The sequence below is a fragment of the Stenella coeruleoalba genome, assembly GCF_951394435.1.
Source record: "Stenella coeruleoalba genome assembly, chromosome: 7".
Taxonomy (NCBI): domain Eukaryota; kingdom Metazoa; phylum Chordata; class Mammalia; order Artiodactyla; family Delphinidae; genus Stenella; species Stenella coeruleoalba.
The window spans coordinates 90937651-90960822 of record NC_137153.1 but is presented as its reverse complement, the minus strand read 5'-3'; the positions used below and the strand labels follow the sequence as shown (position 1 = coordinate 90960822).

General features: G+C 43.1%; 1 protein-coding gene across 1 annotated transcript in view; it reads right to left on the bottom strand.

The window, feature by feature from the left end:
- NR4A3 (nuclear receptor subfamily 4 group A member 3) overlaps window positions 1-22286 on the bottom strand; it is a gene marked incomplete at its 5' end in the record, with an annotated part of 32005 nt that extends 9719 nt beyond the window's left edge. The window contains 6 exons of the mRNA XM_079927137.1: window positions 3350-3528; window positions 5762-5961; window positions 15608-15780; window positions 16243-16372; window positions 19973-20937; window positions 22256-22286. Coding sequence (XP_079783263.1) covers window positions 3350-3528; window positions 5762-5961; window positions 15608-15780; window positions 16243-16372; window positions 19973-20937; window positions 22256-22286 — 1678 coding nt within the window. The remainder of the gene's footprint in view (window positions 1-3349; window positions 3529-5761; window positions 5962-15607; window positions 15781-16242; window positions 16373-19972; window positions 20938-22255) is intronic.
- Window positions 22287-23172: the final 886 nt, after the last annotated feature.

Here is a 23172-nt window from a genome sequence, read left to right as displayed (position 1 = left end):
TTGAGCCTCTCTCAAGCATCCAAAGAGATATTCACCAAACACACTGCTTCTAAGGCCACCACCTGATTCCTCATGACACTGAGTTTGATTTTGGACCACCTAGGGTTTGCAGAAGGGGCAGGCGTGTGCCTCATTTGAGGGAGTCCCTGTTACCATCCCTCCAGGGTAGTGGATAAGTGGATAAGTGGATAGTGGATAAGTGGATAAGAGTGCTTATTCTGAATCCAGTTTAGCTACATCACAAACCTAATTTTCTGTAATCCTTACTGCCACCAGAGGCAATAGATATTATTCCCCCCATTTTACAGATGGGGGAACTGAAGTTCAGAGAAATGCATTTCTCAATAGTACGTACTTATTAAATACGCGATCCCAGATTCTAACCTGGGGATGGTGGTCTCCAAAATCCTTGCAATTTCTGCCATGCCAAACTGCTTCCTCCCTGAGCATGCCTCTACATAGATAGGCAGTGGATGAGCATATAACTGCCGGACACACAGTAAACTGGAGGCAGAGACAAGACTAGCAACCACCTTCTCCTAATTCCTAGTTTGTATTCTGTGCACTGAACTGCCGATCTCTCCAGGTTGGGATTGCCTGGCACCCACCCGCATGCTGTGACCTCACTGTTGTCTATTAATTTCTACTTAAAGGGTAAAACAAAAAAAGATGTAGGCCTCGGGCCCTCCTCTTAAACCACAACTCTCACACCTGGACTGGCCTTTTCCCTCTTAGTCTCTTTCCTGCTAAAATCTGTGCTCAAAACCAGCCGTCAGGGTAGACCTTTCTAAAATGCAAGCCTGGCCATGACGCTCATCTCTGTGGATCCCCCACTGCTCTCAAGATAACCCCCAATCTTCTCACCTAAGTGTAAAAGCTTCTTCATGCCCTGCCCCACCCTAACCTATCACACCGGTCTCATTTCCCATCACTATTTTTTTACACATTTCCTTCCTGAAACGTGTGGCAGCCATATTTTCAATGGCTTTAGCACATTTTTATTTATGTCTAGAATTCTCACTCCTTCCATTTTAGCCTGGAGACATCCTAAGCTTTTATCAAAGACCAGCTCACATTACCTCTTTTTTTTTTCCCCTGGTTTGGACATATTTACTTCTTTTTAAAAAATTTTTATTGGAGTATAGTTGATTTACAGTGTTGTGTTAGTTTCAGGTGTAGAGCAAAGCAAATCGGTTATACATACACATATATCCACTCTTTTTTTACTCTTTTATGTTACCTCTTTTGAGAAGACCACCCCCTACCATGGGTCTCTTAGCACTTTGTACCCACTCTCACATCCCCACCACAGCACTCAGCACCTTGTATCACATGGATTCTTTTGCATCTTCTATCTCCTCTAGGGATGTGTGTGATCATCTCTGAAAGCCCACTGACTTGCAGCAGAGTACCTAGATCAGGGGACACTTGTTGATATACTAGACTCAAAACCCATTTCCATAGAGACATGGCAATGTGCTGGCTTTATTCACGGAAAGCAAAGGTTGGCTCTACTTTTTGTGTCTGTTTTTCTAAATTAACTAAATTTCATACTTTCTAGTTTTGAAGGTTTAACTGTCCTAGGAAGAGGTGAATGGTTTTAAAATTGAACTGAAGAGCTTTAGTTGAAAGGTAGCCTTTGAGCCAATTTCATTATAGTACTGCTGGAGAAATATGTCTGTGCCTTAAATGGGTTTATTTTCTTCAGGTGCTCCCTTACGTTGCCATTTGAAAGCCCCCTTAATCAAATCCATACTCTTGGAGACAGAGTTTCTTTTTGTTTTGTTAATGGCTCCCTTGGAAGTCTCTGGAACCCTCACAAAAGAAGGGAGTTTCTCATCTAGCATCAAAGACCAGGAGGAGTCAGGTTCCACTTGGAATACTAAGGGAACATGCTAGTGTCCTATTCCTCCCACGGCGCATGCTTTTACTCTTCTTGACCTTCACGTAAACCATTAAATGATGAACCAGCTTAGCCTCTTAAGGTACTCAGACACATCTCACTTTAGCTAACAGATGTCCCAAGAAGGTGCATATAGACAATGCATCAGAAAGAAGGCCCATCTGTGCCACAGGATGCATCTGGTCCTCTGTGAAACTCATCACCTGCCTGAAAAACATGTTTTCCACGGCCAAGAGTGTAGCAAGAATCTGAAATTTAATCCTCAGTCCAACAGCCTAGCCCGTACTTGGGTCTGACGAAAAGGATGGGAGGTGCACCCCTGGTCTGGCTAGCCTCTTCTGGGGCCTCCATCTACTGTCACTGTCTCACCAGGCCCCTGTTTGATCAAGAAGGATGAGATCGAACAGGAAACTCTGAAAGGGTAAAGGGGCAAAGGGGAGCTGGGGCCTGCGGCCTCCAGCAGCCACAGGGAGATGGTATCCCCTCTCTTACCCACTGTGCCTTTCTCTCTCTCTCTCATTCTGCCTTGGAATCCTTTATCTCCCGAAGGATAGAGAGGGAGAGACACATAGGGGGAGAACGGCATAACAAAGAAGTTGAATATATTTTAGGCTTCTGCTTTTAACCCTTCAAAATCGTTGAGTTAAACCATTTTTGCTTTATATGAATATCCATTTTCCTCAGTCCTCTGCCAATCAAACTTGCTAAATAAAGCTGTAAATAAATAAAGGTGTATTTTATGTGCGTGCAGTTCTTTGGTTTTACTTTGGGTTACTAGCCAAGGGCTGGGGAAAGGGGAAGACTTGCCCCTCTGCCCCACAGGAACAGGCTGGTTAAGGTAATCTTCCTTCAAAACTCCCTGTAAAAATAACCCTGAAGCAGCGAGTCCAACTGCCCACAGAGGTCCTGTGGAAACTTAGATTTTCATATATTGGGTTTGTTGACAATAACCAAATAGACTGGGAATCCTCTTTCCTGGAAGTTCATGACAATAAGTTGCAGGTGTATGTCTCTTGGTTTTTTTTAATTAATTAATTAATTAATTTTTGGCTGCATTGGGTCTTCATTGTTGTGCACGGGCTTTCTCTTGTTGCGGAGCACAGGCTCTAGGCGCATGGGCTTCGGTAGTTGTGACTCGCGGGTCTAGAACGCAAGGCTCAGTAGTTGTGGCGCATGGGCTTAGTTGCTCCGCAGCATGTGGGATCTTCCCGGACCAGGGCTCGAACCCTTGTTCCCTGCATTAGCAGGCGGATTCTTAACCACTGCGCCACCACGGAAGTCCCTGTCTCTTGTTTTAAACTAGGGTAAACAGCAGATTTCAGCAAAGTGGCAATCAGTTTCCTAATTTCTTGTGTGTGTGACAGCCAAAGCCAGAATCTACCATAAGCCAGGAAAGGAGAGAGAGGGGGACACAGTCCCTTCAAGTCACGGCAGGGTGGTGCTTACCTGTGATCATGCTCAGTGCTGACAGGCAGGCTAAGGCTTGGATATCAAGGTTCAGGCTCTGCAAACTTAAAGAAAAGTCTTTAATGGAGTCGAGCCACTCCCCAAATCCACGAAGGCACTGAAGTCGATGCAGGACAAGTCCATTGCAGAATACAAACTTATCTTCAGCAGTGTTTGACCTACGAGAGAAAGTCGTGGTGGGTGAGGGACAGAGACACATTAAATAGGTCTGTTCAGTCTGTCCAGTGGGATAACATCATAACACACAGGCACCCACACAGTCTTGGGGCAGCGTCCAAAACCCAGCGTGGTGCTGTGAAACCTGCCCAGACGCCCTCCATGAACAAGACTGTGCTCCTGGGATAAACAACCACCACCAGGTGCCTGCTGACTTCCCTGGGGAGCCTCAGCCCTGGGGATGCTCAGGGTAGGGCGTCTGCTCTCTTATGGCTACAAGCAGTTGCTGGCTCACCCTGGGACTCATGGATGGTGGGAGTGAAGCCCAGTGCCCAGTACTCTCTGCAGTGAACACGAGACTGTTCCCTTCAGTGCTCCTTCGCACTTCGCTCCTTCAACTTCCCTTTCCTGTCCTTAAATGTCAAAAACTGATAAGGCCCGAGGCTAGACACTAAAATTCCATTGTGCAGACTCTAAAAACACCAAGTTCCTGCAAGCGCCAGAAATCAATGACAAACTAACAGTGGTCTAAAATAAAAAGAGTCCTTATTTTATATTACATTCTCTGCTTTAAACAGTGGGGCTGTAGAGGGTTGCTTCTCAACCCATCCAGATAGTTTATATTATGTCCATAGCCATCCCATTCTTTTCTAATGAAAGGTGCCCTGGAACTTCTAGTGAGCACCACTTCGCTGTGGGGCCTTGGGCACTCCTTTAATCTTTCTGAGTTTCCTCTTCCTTATCTATCAAACAGGAATTATAATTGCTACCTCCAAAGAATGTTGTGGGAATTGAATGAAATAAAGGATTTGAAAGCTCATGCACAATGCCTGGTATACAAGAGGCCAAAGAGTGTTAGGTGTAACTAATTCTGAATTCTAGGTGGTCCTTACCTTACGCATAAATTCCTTTAATTTTCAAATCTCTTGCCACATATTTCTCTCTCTTGGCCTTCTTCATTAACAAGTTAATGTCTCTTTAATTGTGCTTCTTGGATGAACAGCTTTATTCGTTCATTCACTCAGGAAGTATTTCCTGAGCACAAAGCCTGTGCCGTTCCTTAGCCAGACACTGGAGAACACCTGGTACATAGGGCCTCTATGGTGCCTGCTCTCATGGAGCTTATCACCCACTTAATCCTTTGCTGCCTGCCTAATAGATGGTAGTCACATTGCTGGCTCAGCGTGGCTCCTGCACACACAGGACTGTAACTATGCTAACCACTGGCAGTCTGGTAGTAACTCCACCTCAGTCTCTCCCACAGATCCCTCCACAGAGGGAGGCACGGGAGCGAATGATTCACCCTCAGGGTTTAAAACCCAGACCTCAGAACACCGGCATGAGAATCGCTGGAGCATGACTTAAAAATGCAGATTTCTGGACTTCCTTCAAGGTAGATCCAATCCGAAATAGCTGGGAACGAGGCATGGGAATTTGCACTTTAAGTGAGAGTTTCTGGTAGTATGGTATGAAACTGGGGAGGGGGTGGTAGGGAAGACAAAGAGGGGAAAGGTGATGATTTTTCCTATAAATTTCCTATAAAATTGGTAACATGTTGGTACCATCTCCTATAAATATATAACTAAAAGGAAGGAAGGAAGATGAAATTTAAAATGCTAATGTGGACTTTAAGAGAGAAGCTTAGATCCCAGGTTCTAGCTTTTAGAAAAATCAGTTCCTCTTTGTGTTTGGTGTCATTGAGTGTCATAAGTTGAACCAAATCTTTTGACCCAGAAGCTATTCTCTTGGAGTAAACACTGGGGGTTGAGAAGCTGTGGGAACTCTTCAGCACCCCATCTGGTGTATGAGAACAGCAACTTGTTAAATAGAAACTTGGGAGGTAAATGCAATGTTCAAAGCAAATACTTGCTCCCAGGAAATACTTTATGCACCATGAGAATCTTCCTGGAATCACAGAATGTGAGCTACAAGGGGCTTCAGAGAACACCAAATCCAACATTCTCATTTTACAAAGAAGGAAACTAAATTTCTGGTGAGGCAAGTGACCTGCTCAGGGTCTTAGAGCAAGTCTGTATTAAAACTGAGACTAGAACCCAGGAGTCCCGGCTGCCAGCCCAGGGCTCCACCCACTGCTCAGTTTTTTAATGCCTGGTCAATATTTCATATGTCCACCTTGAGCAAACTTTTCACTGCTGACTTAGTTACAAACACAGCAGGTTTCAAACTTCTTCAAAGGAAGGAGTGGACTGAGGAAGATAAAATAAAAGTAATTACCTGATGGAAAGTCTGAGAACAAACAGCTCCAAAAAGGCTGATTCTATAAGTAATGTCTGATCTTCTTTGGGGAGATCAGTAAATCCGGGAATCTTTTCTGCCCAGCTTCTAGATACGTCAATGGAGGCTGTTAGAAGGTTGTAGAACTGTTGTACATGCTCGGCATCTGTGCCTGCAGCGGCCTGGTCAGTGGGACAGTACTAGAATGCAAACCACAGATAGCGGCGTTATCTCAATCCAACAGGGATAACAGCATCATTTGCAGCTTGGCTCTTCCAGGATTTTCAACACCTAAATCCTTACTTTTAGGTGCCACAGTTTATAAAACCTTTTTGCATTCACAGTCTCATCGGATTCTCACAATAGCCCTGTGACATAGATAGAGTGGATTCTGTTACCACTTAATAGGCAATGAAATTTGCTTAAGTCCCATTAGTGCGGTGGTTTTCAATCCTGACTGCAATCATCTGGGGAGCTTTAAAAAAACACTCATGTCTGGGTCATATCCACAGAGATTCTAATTTAACCGGTCTGGGATCGGGACTGGTCATCAGGAATTTTAAAAGCTCCCCAGGTGATTCCAAAGGGCTGCTGTGTTGAGAACCATTACCCCAGGGGTTTGTGTCTGCATGGGCCTCCAGCATCCACAGATTCCCTAAGGCACAGCTGTCTCCAAACAAGATGCTTAATTAACCCCTGGTTCTCAAACTGTGGCCCCTGGCCCAGCAGCATCAGCAACACCTGGGAATGTGTTAGAAATGAAAATCTCCAGCTCTGCCCCAGACCTACAGAACCAGAAGCTCTGGGTAGGCTCAAGAAACTGTTTTATCAAGATCTCCACGTGAATCCTCATGCACAGTGAAGTTTGAGAATCACGGAATTAACCAATACGAGAAGATGGATGCTTGCTGCAGGTGGATTTCTGAGAGAGAAAACAGACAAGGAAGGGGTTGGGGAGGAGTGTGTCCTTGGCAGGGCCCAGGCAGCTGTGTGCCATCAGACTCAGGGCTCGCGGCTACTAAAATTCATCAAAATTAAATGCAATTTAAAATCCAGTTCTTCAGTCACACTGGCCATATTTCAAGTGCTCAATAGTCACATGTGTTTAGAACACTTCCATCACAGCAGAACACCCTATTGGACATCATTGATCTAGAGGGCCCCGGGAGAAGAAAGGTACAAACAGGGATAAAGTCTCGACACGGCTTTTAGATATGCTGGTAGAGTCTGGGTTTTGCTTGAGTCACTGGAGTCAGGCGGGAAAGATGGATACAGCGAGATAATAATCAAGGGACAACCAACAACACAGAGACTTAGGAGATGTGCAAAAACATTCACATAAATATGCACGTCATTGCCTTCACACGAAAACAGCTGAGTGTGCTTTTGTGTCTCCGTTGATATCCTCAAAGGGCATGGATTTTAATCCTTATTTTACAGATGAGGAAACTGAGGCTCAAAGAAGCTTGGAAAGGTTAATACACTTTCCCAAGTTACATAACCAACAGTGGTACAGCCAAGACTTAAACATGGCTCTGTGATTTCCAGTCCTACACCTCCTAGCTGTTAATAGGTCTGATGTTACTAGCTGGTGGCCTGTAGGATAGTTTTAAAAAGGATTTTGCTTTGCTTTAATTGGAGTTCTCCATGTATGTATTCACTTGGTCCCATATTTTGTCAACACAGTGACTGGCACATAATTGACGCTCAATAAACTGTTGTTGAATATTGTTCCATGAAAGAACAGTCAGGGGAGTGCCTAGGTTTGCAACAATACTCTAACCTGGCTGGAGGACAAACGGCCAATAAGCAGCCAAGTGCTCACTGTAGAACTACACAGGTGTGAGGAAATGAGGCACTTGTCTTAATTGGGTCTTTTTTTTTTTTCTTTGTGTTTTCCCAAGAGGCATCGTGAAATAACAAAAGAAACATCAGACAAGGAGCCAAGCTACTTTGATCCTAGATTTGTCTAGCCTCCTAATTTGTGAAATAATGTAGCTCTGCTGCTATAGTTATCTGGGGTAAATTACTTCATTTTTCTGAGCCTCAGTTTTCTCCTCTGTAAAATGGGGATAATATCTTCCTTAACATTTTGTTGTGATGATTAAATGTGATAATACATGCAGAGGACCTGACGCATAGAACGTGTTTAACACATGACGACAGTGATGATACTGATAACAGTTTTGATACTTGGAGTTATCACTGTCCCTCAGCTTCCATATTTATAAAATGGGGGAAGGGGTTGAATTGGAAGGTTTCTAATTTTCAGCCCTGACTTTTTCTAGGATCCCATAATATCAGGTCCAGTTCAAATCCCTGGCTCCTCTGTTCCCAATAATCTACCCAGGGCCTGGATTCTGTGAAGCCCTGGATGTTCTGTGTTGTAATGGACCATGGAAGCAAAGTCCAGGAGAAGGAAGCAGTCATCCTTCCCACAGATATTCAAGGATGACAGCATGATACTGGTGTCATAGACACTCCCCACCAGTTCCTTCCAGCACACATACTATTAACTGGAGGAGAGTGGAAAAAAAAAGATTTTATTTTTAAACTTTCTCTTCTTATATGAATCTAATTCCACATGCTCTCCAGGGGCAGGATGAAATTCAGGGCAGTACCACCTTTAGAAAGTTGACAGCACTACATGTGAAACTCCCAGGTAATTCAGAGTTGAGGAAAGAATGTTGGATCAGGCGGTAGGTCATGGGGACCTCCTCCAGACTCTGGCACTGACTTGCTGTGCAGCCCTAGACAAGGCACTTAACTTCTCTGGGTTTGTTTCTGCCTCTGAAGCTGGAAGTGACTAGACTAGCTGATTCCTTCTGGCTCTTGCATTCAGCTATCCTTCTGTTACTGATTTCTAGTTTAATTCCTTTGTGGGATTGACGGCAGACACTGTATGATTTCTATTCTTTTAAATGTGTTAAGGTGTGTTTTATGGCCCAGATCATCATCTATCCTGGTGAATGTTCCATGTGATGGCTTTTGCATTTGATGATTCTAAATGTTGCTAATCACACCAGGTGTGACGGTATTGCCTAGAATTTGATACTGATTCAGCATTGTTGTTTTAAAATAGTGTGTTAAATGGAGAAAAAAAGACTAAAGAATGTCAAGGAATGGGACCTAACAGCTCTCTCCTGCACTGAAGTCCCTGAAACCATGGCTCACAACTCAATAATCTCCCTGCTTCCAATATTTGCTCAGAATCCTCCAGAGCACTTAGCTTTCCCCCAGGGTCCTCTGCAGGCCTCCACCCCTGCTGGGCTCACATTTCATGCATCCTGCACACAGGGAAATGCAGTTGCTGCCTGTGTGTGCTGTTTTCTCTGATAGAGTCCAGCAGGGAGGAAAGCCAGCAGGCCCTGTGTGCCAGACTCCAGCCAGACCCTCTGAGCTTCACCTGCAGCGATTCTGGTTCATGTTTCAGAATTCTGGAGCCAAACTGGATTCAGCCTGAGCCACCAGTAACTTGGGGGTGACTGGAGGGTCAGCATCAACTGCTGGGGGGAAAAGACAAATCAAGTATCCCCTCTACTGAACATAAGATTTAAAGAAACGGAACAAAACATTTTAGAGTCTTTCTCTGCCTGGACTAGCAATTTATAAACACCTCGCTAAGGAATACTGTACGTGGAGTTGGAAGAACCAGACCCCTATCTCTGCTTCTGTGCTCCCCTACATCCCTCTGTCTCTGGGATAAGCAGCTTTGGGGTTCACCAAAGAAAAATCTAGAAATACTTGTTTATTGATCATTCTCATCAGACATAGGCCCAATAGAGAAAGACTTTAAAAATGAATCTTTTTTTCCTATTTATGCTTTTTATTCCAGCCTATATGAATAATCAGGTTTTACCACTAGTCAAAGACACAATATTGCATTTACTGATAGCTAATGTCTAATGCAGATTTCTCCGAAGCACTTAGATTGAGAAGCTAGAGCTGCAAAAAGCAATGAATACCATTTAAACTAAATTGAGTTGGCACATTTCAAATGGCAATACCATGGCTATACAGGTCAGATTTCAGCCACAACCTAGGCCTAAAATAAGTTATTTGGGAATTACGTGAGACCCTTGGTGAACACCAGCCCTAAAATTTAGCAATGTGATGTTTCATCGCATTTCACAGAGTGGAATCTGCTATTTACTCTTCCTCGGTGTCAGTCCAGGCTAAATATGTAAAATGTCCTAAGAACACTTTGTTTCCACTTAGAATGTAACTTTTCCCTGGGTCCTTATATTTCTTTATATTTTAGATGTTATCATTCTATGAGCCAAACTATGTATACATATTCTTAGGTTCTTACACTTTAAAAAGTGACACTTTAAAAAGTGGCAATGAATATATTTTATCCCCAATTTTTTCTTTTCTGATCTAATTGCCTCCCCTCTCTAAAAAACCAAACCAAAACCAAAAAACCCTCCTCTCCTCCCGTCAATGGCATCACTGCAGTTATATATTTGTTTACTTTCTGTCTCCTTCACTTGCCTGTAAGCTCCATGAGGGCAGGAGCTGCATCTTGTTCAATAACGTGTCCACTGCTCTGGAAGAATTGTTAAATGAATCAATGACTTTCTGTTAAACTTATCTCTATTGCTCATTCCTTCTCAACCCCAAGAAAGTTGGGATACAGGAGATACGAGGTAAAATGGAATTGTTCTTATTAAACCATATCGATCGTCCTCAAGGCTTAGTGTGCCAAAGAATCCTCCAAGGTCCTCTTCAGAATACAGATTCCTGCCTGCCTTCCCCCGTCCCCCAATTCTGAGTCAGTAGGCCTGCCTGTGGCCCCGAGAATCTGCATTTGAAGCAAACACCCTGACTCCTTCTGATACATGCAGTCTGCGCACCACACTTTGGGAAATGCAGACCTGTACCCATAGGGGAATCAGAGGGTCAGGGAAGGAGAAGGCTGGAAGGGATCATGGCAGTGCATTTAGTCCAATCTCCTCGGCCTTCAGATGAGAAAACTGAGGCCTACAGCGGGGCAGAACTTGCCTGAAATCATCTAGTGAGCTGGTGGCAATTTGAGAGGGTCTTCTGAGTAGCTTCATGAAAGCACCCTCTTTGCAGAATCTTCATGTTGTTTATTTTGTAGGTTTAACACGTGTCAACCATGTTGTTTCTTAGGCTATCTTGTTAACATATTTAAATGCCACTTGCTGGTGCCTGGTTTTATCTGGGCAGTATCTCTTGTATTTGGAGTCTGTTACTATACTAAGTGACACCCATTACCAGAAAACATCCTAGTTTGCTGGAAAATACTTGAAATGACCAACTAATGAGGATGGGAAGTGCATTTTCTCATTAGTAATTATGCAGGCTCTGAAGACAAGCCCAGTATCTATATATACTTGTAATGCTCCATTAAAGGCAACTGTGGGGTACAGAATAGCAACATTTCAAGGAGAAACAAATCAAATGTGACGTGTTTTGACTGCACTGATATACAATGATCTGAGCTCACTTTTGAAGGAGAGAAGTTTGGCCCAAAGGAGAAGAAAAGTTCCCAGAGCCAGGAACGCTTCACAGAGTGAAGAGCCCTCTTTCTGGCCTTGAAAACCCCCTTCCCTCTGTGACTTGGAACAACTCCTCACCCCCCTTTCCCACAAACGAGGAAAATGCTCACTTACTACCTTAAAGGCACATAGGCAGGTACAAGATTAGAACATACCTGCCTGGAAAACATTTTCTCATTTCTCTGATTCACTGGGGGAAGGTAGCATCTTTAATAAATTGTTTTGGTCAAGCCAATTGTCTGACTCAAAACTGACAGGGCATATTCTTCTTTAAAAGGTAAAATTATGTATACCACTATGATATAGACTAGGCAGGAATAAATGAAGAAGAGACTTTCATTTTTCACTTTATTCACTTCTAAATGGTCTGCCTTTTATAAATTACTCTTATTGTAATTTTTAAAATCTAATAAAGCTTCTATTAAAAAAAACCTAGTATATTGCTATTAAACAGAAGTGGCAGTATGGTGAAAGAGAAACATATTACTTTGAGTGATGAGATTTGGGTCTAACCCTAGCTCTGCCACTGACCTTAGGCAAGCCACTTAGCCTTTTTAAGCCTTTATTTACTCTTCTGAAATATGGGTTTTGGATTAGATGACCTCAAGATCACCTCCAGTTCTATGAATTAATAAATAAAAAACTTTAAGGAGAAGGTAATATGAAAATTGAATTTCAATGAATGACATTAAAAAAATGACTGAAACCATAAATTGTACCACATAAACTGGGTTTAAGTGAAATTATGTAAGAATGTATGTGATGGTGCCTGGCTCAAAGTAGGCAGTCAATAAATTCATTTTGCTTCATTCATTTTATGTTAATTTTTTTTTTTTAAAGAGAACGAAGCAAATTCAATCTTGTGAAGTAACAAGCTGTTTAACAACACATATTCTTATATGTATATGTATATATATTCACTTGCATTTAGGGACAGTAAGGTAAACCCTAGAATCATAAAATCTTAGCATTGGAAGGAAATTATTATCAGTCAAAATAACCTCTCTCCTTGTGAGGAACCCTGTTATGTGTTCTCCTTAGTTTCTTCTTGTGTTGATGAACTCACGCTTCCACAGCAGCTCTTGTAGCAAGGAGAGCTCTTCCTTGTCCTCAGAGTGAGCTGGAAGGGCCCCCTCCTTCACTATCTAGTTCTGCCCTAGGGAGCAACAGTCCTCTTGGCAACAGGGCCAAAGTGTGACCTAATCCTGCCGAATCTTCTCCCTTTCTGTCTACGTATTTCCATTTCCTCCAACCATCCTTTTCGAGTTTCCAGAAACAGTGTATCCACATACACTGCATCCTCTTAAATCCCAGCTTGGAACTGAACTCCACCCTTGAAGTGTGGACTGACAGAGTCCGTGGGACACCATCAACTTGGCTCTAGTCCCATGCTTCTACTACTGAGGCCTAAGCTAATTTTGCATCCCTCCCTTCCACTGCACACTTGGTTGGTCTTACTGAATGTGTATGGAATAAACTCCTGAGATCTTCTTAACATGAACCACTGACAGGCCAAGGCTCTCCCATTTAAAAATATTCTAAATGCTGAGCTTCACACTTATTTTTGTGACCTTTCTTCACGATGGTTTCAGCCCATCCTGTTCCAGCTTGTCGAAATCACTCTGAATGTTGACACTGACATCCATCATATTAGCGATCCCTCCCAGCTTTCTGTCATCTGCAAATGTGATCAGCATGCCTTCTCTGCCTTCATCCAAGTTTTTGATGAAAACTCACTGTATTTTATTAAAAAAAGACTTTTAATTTAATTGATTTGGGTCCAATTTTTGATAATTTTGTAAAGCTATCTAAAAGCAGGAGAATCCAAGCTATGAGGTTCAACCCAATTCCAAAACAATGCAATTAAAATAAATACGCTTTACAAAATTGAGCCAGGCCCCAAAGGTAGTATCAGTGTGACCCAGACTCTGGCATGGTCAATCTGTTATTTTGGGCAAAGCTAACAATTAAATTGGATAAATGTTTGTTGATGAGGATGATGACTCTAGCCTAACACCCTGAATGGTGCAGAAGCAAGCAAACACAGTGGATTGATTTTTCACGGTGAGGCAGTTCCCATCTGGGACAACTCAAAGTACGGGGTAGGGTTTGCTGCTGAATAACTAATTAGGCCATGTAGACCAATAATTGGATAATTTGGGCCCCCCCAACCCACCAAATCACTTTGTGGACTAAACCTCTGGACTGGCCATCAATAGTGATTTCAAATGCCCCAGAACAAGGTCAGATTGTGTGCTGTAGCCTCAGTGAAGGCAGTGCCAAGAAGCTTCATTAATTCAGATGAATTGCATAAGGGAAGGCCAGAGTTGGCTCATGGAAAAGTTTTTATTCCCAAATGCTTTTCTCTCACCCACTCTCACTGAAACCAGAGATGCAAGGAATTATGGTTTTAAGAGCACAGACTTTGGGGGCCAAATTGGGCCCACTTGGCTTCTAATGCTATCTCTGATACATATTACTAGGTGACCTTGGGCAAGTCAGTCCTTTAGCCTTTCTCAGTTTTAATCTCATCTATGAGAGATCATAACACTTACCTTAGTGGTTTTGCTACATAGCACCTGACATGTGTAGTGTTTATACTCATTAGAACATTCAACAAAGGATAGAATAAGAAGTTTTGGTCAAGGAGATAACATACAGGGCACTGTGCTAAAGCTTTGACAAGTATCATCTTATTTAAACTTCCCTGGGAAGTTAAACCCTGGGAAGTAGATATTATTATTATTACGCCACAACACAGATTAGGAAACTGATGCATTAAAAGATTTAATCAGTTGCTCAAGATCACCCAGCTAGTACATGATGGTGTTGGGATTTTAATCGAGGCCTGCATGGTTCCAAAACCTAAGCCCTTAATCACTGCATTATTCTGTTAGACTATTATTTGAGACTTGACTTCAGTCAAGAGATGCTACTTGTAATCAGAGTAAGAGTCCTCAACCTTTGATGCTAAGGGTCTACCATGCTTCTCATATGAAGTCTTGTGCTCAAGTGTGGAGAGGAGGCTTCACAACCTAAAATGAGGGAGGGGATGAGGGAAGGAAGATCACAGCAGATATACAAATCACCCCTTCACTTTCGTCAACATTGCAGCCTAAAAGAAGGGCATATGGCAGACACTCTCTGTTGGCCAGCTCTTCAACCAGAAGTTTGAAATACTGATTGGACCTGGAGAGGGCAATCTGGTAGCTGCTGCCAAGCCAAATCAACCAACTGGGGATCCCTGGACTGGTATCTCTCTTATCTGTGCGTAAACTGTGTTTCTAAGTTTTCTTGTCTTACGGTGGGATTAACCATTCGTACAGTTCATGCTTCTTTCAATGGTTAGATGAGACAAAGTACCACAATGCCTAGCACATAGAAATTGCTCAATAATTGAGATCTTTTTCCTTTCTTTTCTTCTTGGGTGAGACCCTGTCTTACTAGAAGTCTGCTTTTCTAAGTCTCTTTTAAAACTGCCTTCCAGTAATGTTTATACCTTTGCTCCGAAAATCCTTCCTCATCATTCTTTGTGTTATCCAAATTTCTGGGAAATTGCAGGGTTTAAACTGATGATATTTTACTATATCCCATATGAAATAAAAGTGTTAATACATTTTGGTTGGCTTAAATAACAACACTGGTAATCATTTACAATTTTCAAATGTTTTCTCAACCGTCATTCCTGTGTGACTGATGTTCAAAACATCCCTCTGAGGTTAAATATTGTAATCATCTCCACTGTAAGGATGAGAAAGCCAAGAGCAGGAGCCAGGTGACACAGGCAGGAAGCAGCAGAGGCAGCATTCCATCCCAAGTCCTCCTGACACCTCCCGATGTCAAGGCCAGTGTTTGCTCCTCTCCATCAATGGTTTAATCCCTCAGTATAAGCACTAGGTCAGTCAATGCCGGTGTAATTGGGTAAAATGTTTAAGGATAACTTGAAGCTTACCCAGATGGTTTGGTCACAATATGGAAAAAAAAAGTAGTCACTTTGTCTAAAGCATGAAAGAAATGTACAAATTGTAATTCACCTGTGCAAATTTTCGTTGGCACAACCATCAGGAATCCTGCAACAATGGGTATGACAGGTGCAGCACTGTCAGGGTCATTTGTTAAGGCATTTAGAGATTCAATAAGGCAAAAATTATTTGGTGCAATGGATGCACTGGAATTGTTAAGTGAAGTGAAAAATAGAGAAAAGGTATGAAAACGGTTGAGCACAGTGCCAGGCACAAAGTCATTCAATCCACTCTTATTACTATTATCATGAACAGAGACCCTGATCATTCATTCAAGAGCAAGACATCATAAAACTTACTCTGGAATAATCGAGATCTCTGGGCGTTGAGTCTGTTAAAGCTCGGACGAGGGCATTCATCATACAGATTGGAGGAGAAGGTGGAGAGGGCTGAGAGGCTTCCTGCTGTAATGGGCTCTTTGGTTTGGAAGGCAGCCGACCTCTCCTCCCTTTCAGACTATCTGTACGGACGACTGATACCGAGAGAAACAAACAAAAAATGTCTTCAAAGATATCCATGAACAGCCATAAATCACGAAAAGGAATCAAAACACTTTACAGTTGAGCAAATCATTAATGATACCAACCATTTAAAAGTGGCAATAAGTTTGGAGTAATAGCCACACAATGATTTAATGAGAGTTGAAACGAGCAGCATAAAAGCCACCCCATACTTACATTTGGTAATGAATTAGCCCTAAAAGTCTCCTTCTCAAATAGAACAAAGATGTATGTACACAGGCTCTCTATTGATTTTGAGAAATTAGAATAAGTAGACCTCAGCTATTTTTGAATGTAAATACACACCATAAAAATAAAATGTTGAAAAGAAAGGGAAACTAGGAAACTTCACCATTCTAATGTAAACATTAACTTTTTCAGTGATATCTGAGAATATTTATAAGCAAGCTGGACAAAAAGCATTATATCCATACCTTCTTTAACCATTCCGACACTGAGACACTTCTGAAATCGACAGTACTGACATCGGTTTCGACGTCTCTTGTCTACAGGGCAGTTTTTATTTGCCAGGCAAACATATTTTGCATTTTTCTGCACTGTTCTCTGAGGAAATACAATACAGAGATAGTCAACTAATAGTTTCTGGAAAGAGGTAGGACCTGACAAGATGTATTTTAATTACAATGTGAAAAGCGACAGTGCAATTTGTATAATTAGATAAATTTAATTTCCTAACACGCTAGCCTGCAGGAAAAACAATTTTATTAGTGTTAGCTGCTGACAATGAAAATCATCTCGGATTGTTCTGAAGCAAGTCTCAGGAGACACCCAAGTCTGAATGATAAAATCATATCTGAAATTACCAGGTCAACATATCATACCTTGGAGGATTAGATTATCTTCACTTTTAATATCCCTTTGGGAACAATTTTCTACTTGTTCCACTCCCCTGATTATTGCTGACCTTATTAAAATAAAATCAAAATGATCTGGGATGTACTTTGCTGGATATCACTATTGTAAGTCAAATATCACAGAAACTGGCTTTGTTCCCCAATAGAGATGAAATCATAAAAAGCAAAAACGAGGACTTGTCTAGTTATAACATATAGGAAATAATGTTTTAATGCAAAAAAATCACTTAATCAGCTTGTATAGTGTATTTTATTTTTAAAAGAATGGTAAACTGTCCATTTCTCATTTTTGAAAGCAAAATCGTAAAACGGGATACTAAAAACCGCTATCACATCCAAGAAAGAAAAAAAAATACCAAACAAACAAAAAGAATGAGATAAAAGAAGGAATATGAGAGCCATATATTTTCAATGAAAATTCCCATTAATTGGTTATTTCATAAATGACTATTGACACAGACATCAAAATAGCCATACTGTAAAAGACGTATCATAAAACTTGGGCCTGGTTATAAAATAATGTTGTATTCTTCAGAATCATGTATAATTTTAAAATGAAACATGAAGAAATAATAAAGGATATTTCATGCTCCAAATATAAGAGAATGCTTGATTTTTTTAAAAAAATTAAAAACATTTGTGCAAATGGATGTGTATTTACCACTCATTCAGGAATTACCTGAATCTATTCAACTCCAAATAGAGCAGAAAGTTGGAATTTATTTGGTAAGCCTGGGCTGCATAAAAAAAAGAAATCCAGGTAATTTGGGACTGGTGATCTATTTTGTGTCTAAAATTCTAAATAGATTTACTTTCTATCTTTTTTAATTTTCAGCAGTTCTCAACCCCCTTGTATCAGTTTTCACTCTATCACCTTTTAATTTCATTTTAAGAGATCATTCCTAAACTGCTTATATAAAATTTAAAGCCAGATACATTTTCCCTGCTTTAGCAGGTGATTTTAGTTTAAAATGCAAAATTTCCAAAACACAAACATACTTCTGAGGTTTCCACCATTTAAATTCGCAGCAGTTTGTAAGGGTAGGAGACTTGTGTTTCCTAAATGAAGCTCTCTTTCATTGAACATGAAGTAATTAAAAAAACTCTATTTCTTGCCATCGTCCTCAAAGATATCCCAGTTTCAGTGCTGGTGGCATTTTGCTTCAGGTATACGTTTTCCCAATAACCTCAAACCTTCCTCACATTTGTGTATGCCTGCACAATAGTTTAAGGACAGGGAGAGATCGTTATGGTTCAATCACTGAATTCCCATCATTAACTGCACTTCATGTCACATTTTTAAAGAATTCAATTTAATGGTAGAAAGCCACTGGGTAAAACCTGCTCCCATTCCCTTAATTAACAGATCTGTGGGGTGGTTCTCCCTTATCCTACCCCTACCCTTTCGAGTATAGATTTGTTTTCAAGATATTGCTGCTGAAGAAGGATGCTGTTGGGGAACACTTAATTGACATTTGTAGACGAGGAATGTACCACCACTCCTGTATTTTGGTCAATTCAGGGGTGACTATATTTGTGGATTACTTATACTTCTCTTGTTTTTCTTTCTTTTTCCCCTTTCAGCTGCCCATTTCACTGCCTTTCAGCATTTCCGCTGAAATGCTGTAAAAAGCAAATCTGCTAAAGGAATGCAGTTACTTGAAAGTAAAGCTTGAGTAGTTAAGACAGAAAAAAACGGCTAAACCGATGGTTCTGCATTTAAAACATCATAATCCTGCATACCTCCTGTATGGCATTTAACATAATGCAAAATCCTTCCACAAGCATTTTGTCATTTATCTGCAGAAATTAATCACATGATTCCTATCTCCAGATCAAAAATAACTGTTGCTTGTTGGTATGTATACCAATGCACACATGTGCATTTTTTTAATAAATGTTTCTATTTTCATTTATAATGAACTATTCTTTTATGGCCCTTTAAAGCTTATAAAGTGCTTTCATAAACATTTCTCTCATTTAATACTCACAGCCTTTCTCTGAAATTTATTCACCTGATAGGGAAACTGAGGCCTGGAAGGAAGTGTCATGCCCAACATCATAAAATTGGTAGGTGACAGATCAAGGACTCCTATTTGAGTGTTCTGACTCCAATTCCAGCATGCTCCCAGATACATCCTATTGGCCTCCCAAATCCTCATTATCCAATCAGCATCCAGCTTCTCCTCTCCCTCCACCCTGCCCAGCACTGAAGGCTAGGAAGTGATTATTGAGCATTCAGGGGTTTGCAAATGCCTGACATAATAGCCAGGGGAGTGAGGAGTGGGGAGGGTGGCACAGAATTAAGTGTCTGAAGAAGTCTGGGAGTCAGTAGCAAAAACAGAGCTGCAAGAGAACAAGGCCTGTTCCCCCTGAGTGGTGAGAAGAGCACTGAACTCAAGAGTCAGGAGAAACCAGCTGGAACTGTCCCCATGTGCAACTAAATCACCTCTCTAGACTTCAGTATCCTCCTGGGCAAAATAAGGGGGAGGCTGAAGACCCTCCCACTATAAAATTCTCCTTTGGGTCTCTGAGATAATGAAGAGTGTCCCCACTCTGTGTGGTACAGAAGATGAGACCCCAGCTACTATCTTCTACAGAGCAAGCTGCCCCAAACTGCATCCACCAGCTGCCCCTGTCTATTCTGCAGCTGCAGAGCTGTGAAGAGGCATGCACGTTGAGGTCATGCAAACATGAGTTGGCATCCTGCCTCCATCTCACTCTCTGAGTGTGTGTCCAGGGGCAGTTAACCTCCCTGAGCCTCCATTTCCTCATCTATGAAACAAGGATAATTAAACATTCAAGACGCTGTTAGTAAAAATAGCTAGTGGGTGACCAAAATTCAATGTCAGTTCTGTTTGAGTCTAGAGTCCTAGCTCTTCCTAGGAGGATTAAATGAGATACAAATACCCAGGGCCTGGCACACAGACCCTATTCCCTCAGACATCCTGGATGGACAGAAGAGGAACACAGTGAGGTGTTTGCATTTTTGAGGTCACAGATCCCCTTGCGAATCTGCTGAAAGCTCTCTCCAGAAAAATAAGCAGGAGGTAACGCCAAGTCAGGAAGTTCACAGCCCCCTCAAGCCCGTCTGGGCCTCCTGTAATGGACGTCAAGTTAAAAAGCCCTGAGAAAGTGGGTGTGAGGGTGCTAGGAAAGGCTTCTGAAATGCACAGTATAACCAGTACACCTCTCAAACCGGGAAGGGCCCGCTTAGACGCTCACTTGAGCGGGTGTCTGGGGAGGCTGGCTGCTGAGGGGAGAGGGAGCCGGAGGGGCGAGTGCTCACCTTGAAGAAGCCCTTGCAGCCCTCGCAGGTGCGCACACCGTAGTGCTGGCAGGCGGCGTTGTCCCCGCACACAGCGCACGTGCCCTCGCCCGACGCCGAGCTCCTGTTGGGCGGCGACGGCAGGCTGGGGCTCTCGCCCAGCAGGTTGGATGCGGTGGGGGAGGCCGTGAGGCCGAGCGGCGGGAAGGCCAGCGCGGCCGCCCTCTTGGCCAGCGGCAGCCCATACGGGTGGCCCTCGAGCGCAGCTGCCTGGCTGCCCGCGGCGGCGGCGGCGGCGGCGGCGGCTCCCAGCGGCAGGCTCAGCGCGGCGGCGGCCGTCGGGTCGTATCCGAGGTGGTGGCCGCCTGCGGGGCTGGGCGCGGGCGGGTGCGGCGGCGAGGGCTTGAAGGGGAAGAGCGGGAAGCGCGCGCCTGCCACCGTGGGCACCGCCTTCATCGGCTGGTCGAGCAACGGGCCGGGTGCGATGCAGCCCTGTGCCGAGGACAGCGTGTCCTCCCACATCGCCCCTGCCTGCTGGGGGAAGCCCGGCGTGGTGGGGGTGGACGGCGGGGACTGCTTAAAGTACATGGAGGTGCTGGGCAGCACCTCGTCCTCTGGGCCGGAGGGGGGTGGAATGGATGGCTGCTGCTGGTGGTGGTGGTGGTGGTGGTGGTCATGGTGGTGATGGTGGTAGCCGTGCGCGCGGCCCTCCTCCATCTTGATCAAAGGCCGGGGCCCCGACGGCTGCATCTGGTACAGGCAGGAGGGCTTGAGTTCGTAGTTGCTCGAGTAGCCCTCCATGAAGGTACTGAAGCTGGGCAGGGACGTGGTAGCCGTGGCCGTGATCTCGGTGCTGCCGAGGTCCATGGTCAGCTTGGAGTAATCAGGATTCATGATCTCCGTGGTGTATTCCGAGCCATATGTCTGTGCTGCATAACTGGAACCTGGCGGTGAAGGGCTATACTGGGCTTGCACACAGGGCATATCTGCAAGGGAGAGGAAAAAGGTCTCTCAGAAGCAAGTCGGCACTCTTGCTAGCTAATAGGTAGCAATGGACTTGTCGCTCTCCAATATGGGAAATAGAGAGGAAGTGACATTCTTTTCACCTTCTAGTATCATAGACTTAGAGTCCGTCCTTCCTTCCTCCCTCCCTCCCTTCCTTCCTTCTTTCCTTCCTTCCTCCCTTCCTTCCTTCCTTCTTCCCCTGGGAAGAAAGTTGAATCCCTGACAAACTGCCAAAGGGGACACAGGTTGCCAAAACCCAGCCTCCTGAGGATTTCTGTGCTCACCTTCCCTCCCTTGCCCTGTCCTCCACTATATCTGTGAATTTTGATGTCTTCCCTCATAAGCCCAGTCGTGTTTTTAAAAGTGGTTTTGAGCCCTAGAGATTAAATGAAGTGACCTCGGCCACAAATTGGGAGGACAAGAAGAAATCCAGTGAATGCTGTGTTGGTTTCTTTTGGGTGAAAGAGACTACTCATCCCCCAAGTCACACGTTTTGATTTGTAAACCTATGAGTTAGTAAAAGAAAGAAAGAAAAAAAAAAGGTGTCCTACATGGGACTTACTGGCCCAGTGACATTCTAACATTTTATCAGTGCCAACTGAGGCTACCCACACACATTGTGGCTGCTTTCTCCCACCCTCTCCCTACTCCTCCAAGAAAGGCTAGCAGCCTGCTCAAACTGGACCCCTGTTGATGATTTCAGCCAGCTAGGTGGTGAGGTAGGAACGTAGGTCCAGGAAATGGACTCGGGGGAGTTTGCACCATCTGCAAAGAAAAAGATCAGCAGCTGCAACAGAACACCCACCAAACCTGCTCTCTGCCATGTATGCTATATATATATGTGTGTGTGTGTGTGTGTATTTTCCCCCCCATTCTAAGAAATAAAATATATCAGTGGCTGCTTTATAACAGTAGTTTACAGTTGTCATAATAGGTTAGTTATCTACATATTTTCTTATGACAGAAGAATTAGCACCCCTAGAAAAGAAAGCAGTTTCTTAATAGGTTTAGTTTCTCTCAGCCCCCAAAGCAATGATATCTGGAGTGCTTACTATTGTTCAGAGAGGTTGAACTGGATGAGAAAGCCCTAAGAAATATTGGATCTAGTGGATAATTTATCTAATTATTTCCCTTTCTTTATGGCTAAATATAAATAGTAAACTGGGCAGTTTCTGGTGGTTGGTTTTTCTGAGCCAAAGGAAAACCACGTGCTTAGCGTGTCTTTGGAGTCTATGGTGTAAAAGGTGTGACTAATAGAAAAGTGAATACTTAACATCTCCTTTGACATCTTTCTCTTACCCACATTTCCAAATCTGATTGAGTCATACATGTATGGGATGAAATCTTGACTTGTAGAAAGGTGTTGAAGGCCTGGTGGAAGAAGCAGTGATGAGGAGAGGCCAGTTCAAGCCTTTATTTTCCGAGCGCCCTACAAACACTCATTAGTTTGAAGTTAAAAGAGCACTTATCCTGCTGTCCAGTTGTTGGGGTAAAATGAAAGGCTAGTCATTTAAAAGAAAGAACACTGCCTGATGTTTCATTTGTTCTCCTCCCTTGAATTTCTCCATGAGTCTTTTCTATCATTCTTCTTTGCCAATCCCTACCTATTGCTCTTCTTTTTGTCTTTCTGAGGTTTCCAGATAGAAGATGAGCTTGCTAGGACTGAGTTCTATTTATCTGCATCTCTTTGGCCAGGCACCTGGTATCCCTTTACCAAATGCATAAAGAGGTATTACAAGCCAAACCTGCAATCCTTTCTTTTGCCCAAATCAAATTTACTCCTTGGTTTTCAGCTCAAATGCTTTCTCTCTTTCCCTTTGAGCTTCAATAATCCAAATGTCTGCACCCAAATGATTTGCGTTTTATACAAACAAAAATGCTTTGCATTGTTCGAAATGATCCCATAACTTAAATGCATTAGCATTAAAAATAGAGCAAATATGAAGACATTAAAATGTATAAAAGATCCAAATCTGTTGGTGTATTTGCATTTTTCTCAGGAAAAATATCTTTGAGCAATACGATTAATTTAATTTGGCTGCTCCACTAGGTAGCAACAGGGTGTGGTATCCATAGGAGATTCGTGCAAGGAAGCCACCTGTGCCGTGAAATTCGCGGCCAGCAGTCACTCGCTGTCCTGGCGCTGGGCAAGTCGACCAGCCTGCTTGCTGGGTATGTGGCTCCCCCACCCACATATCCCAGCCCGGGAGGAATAA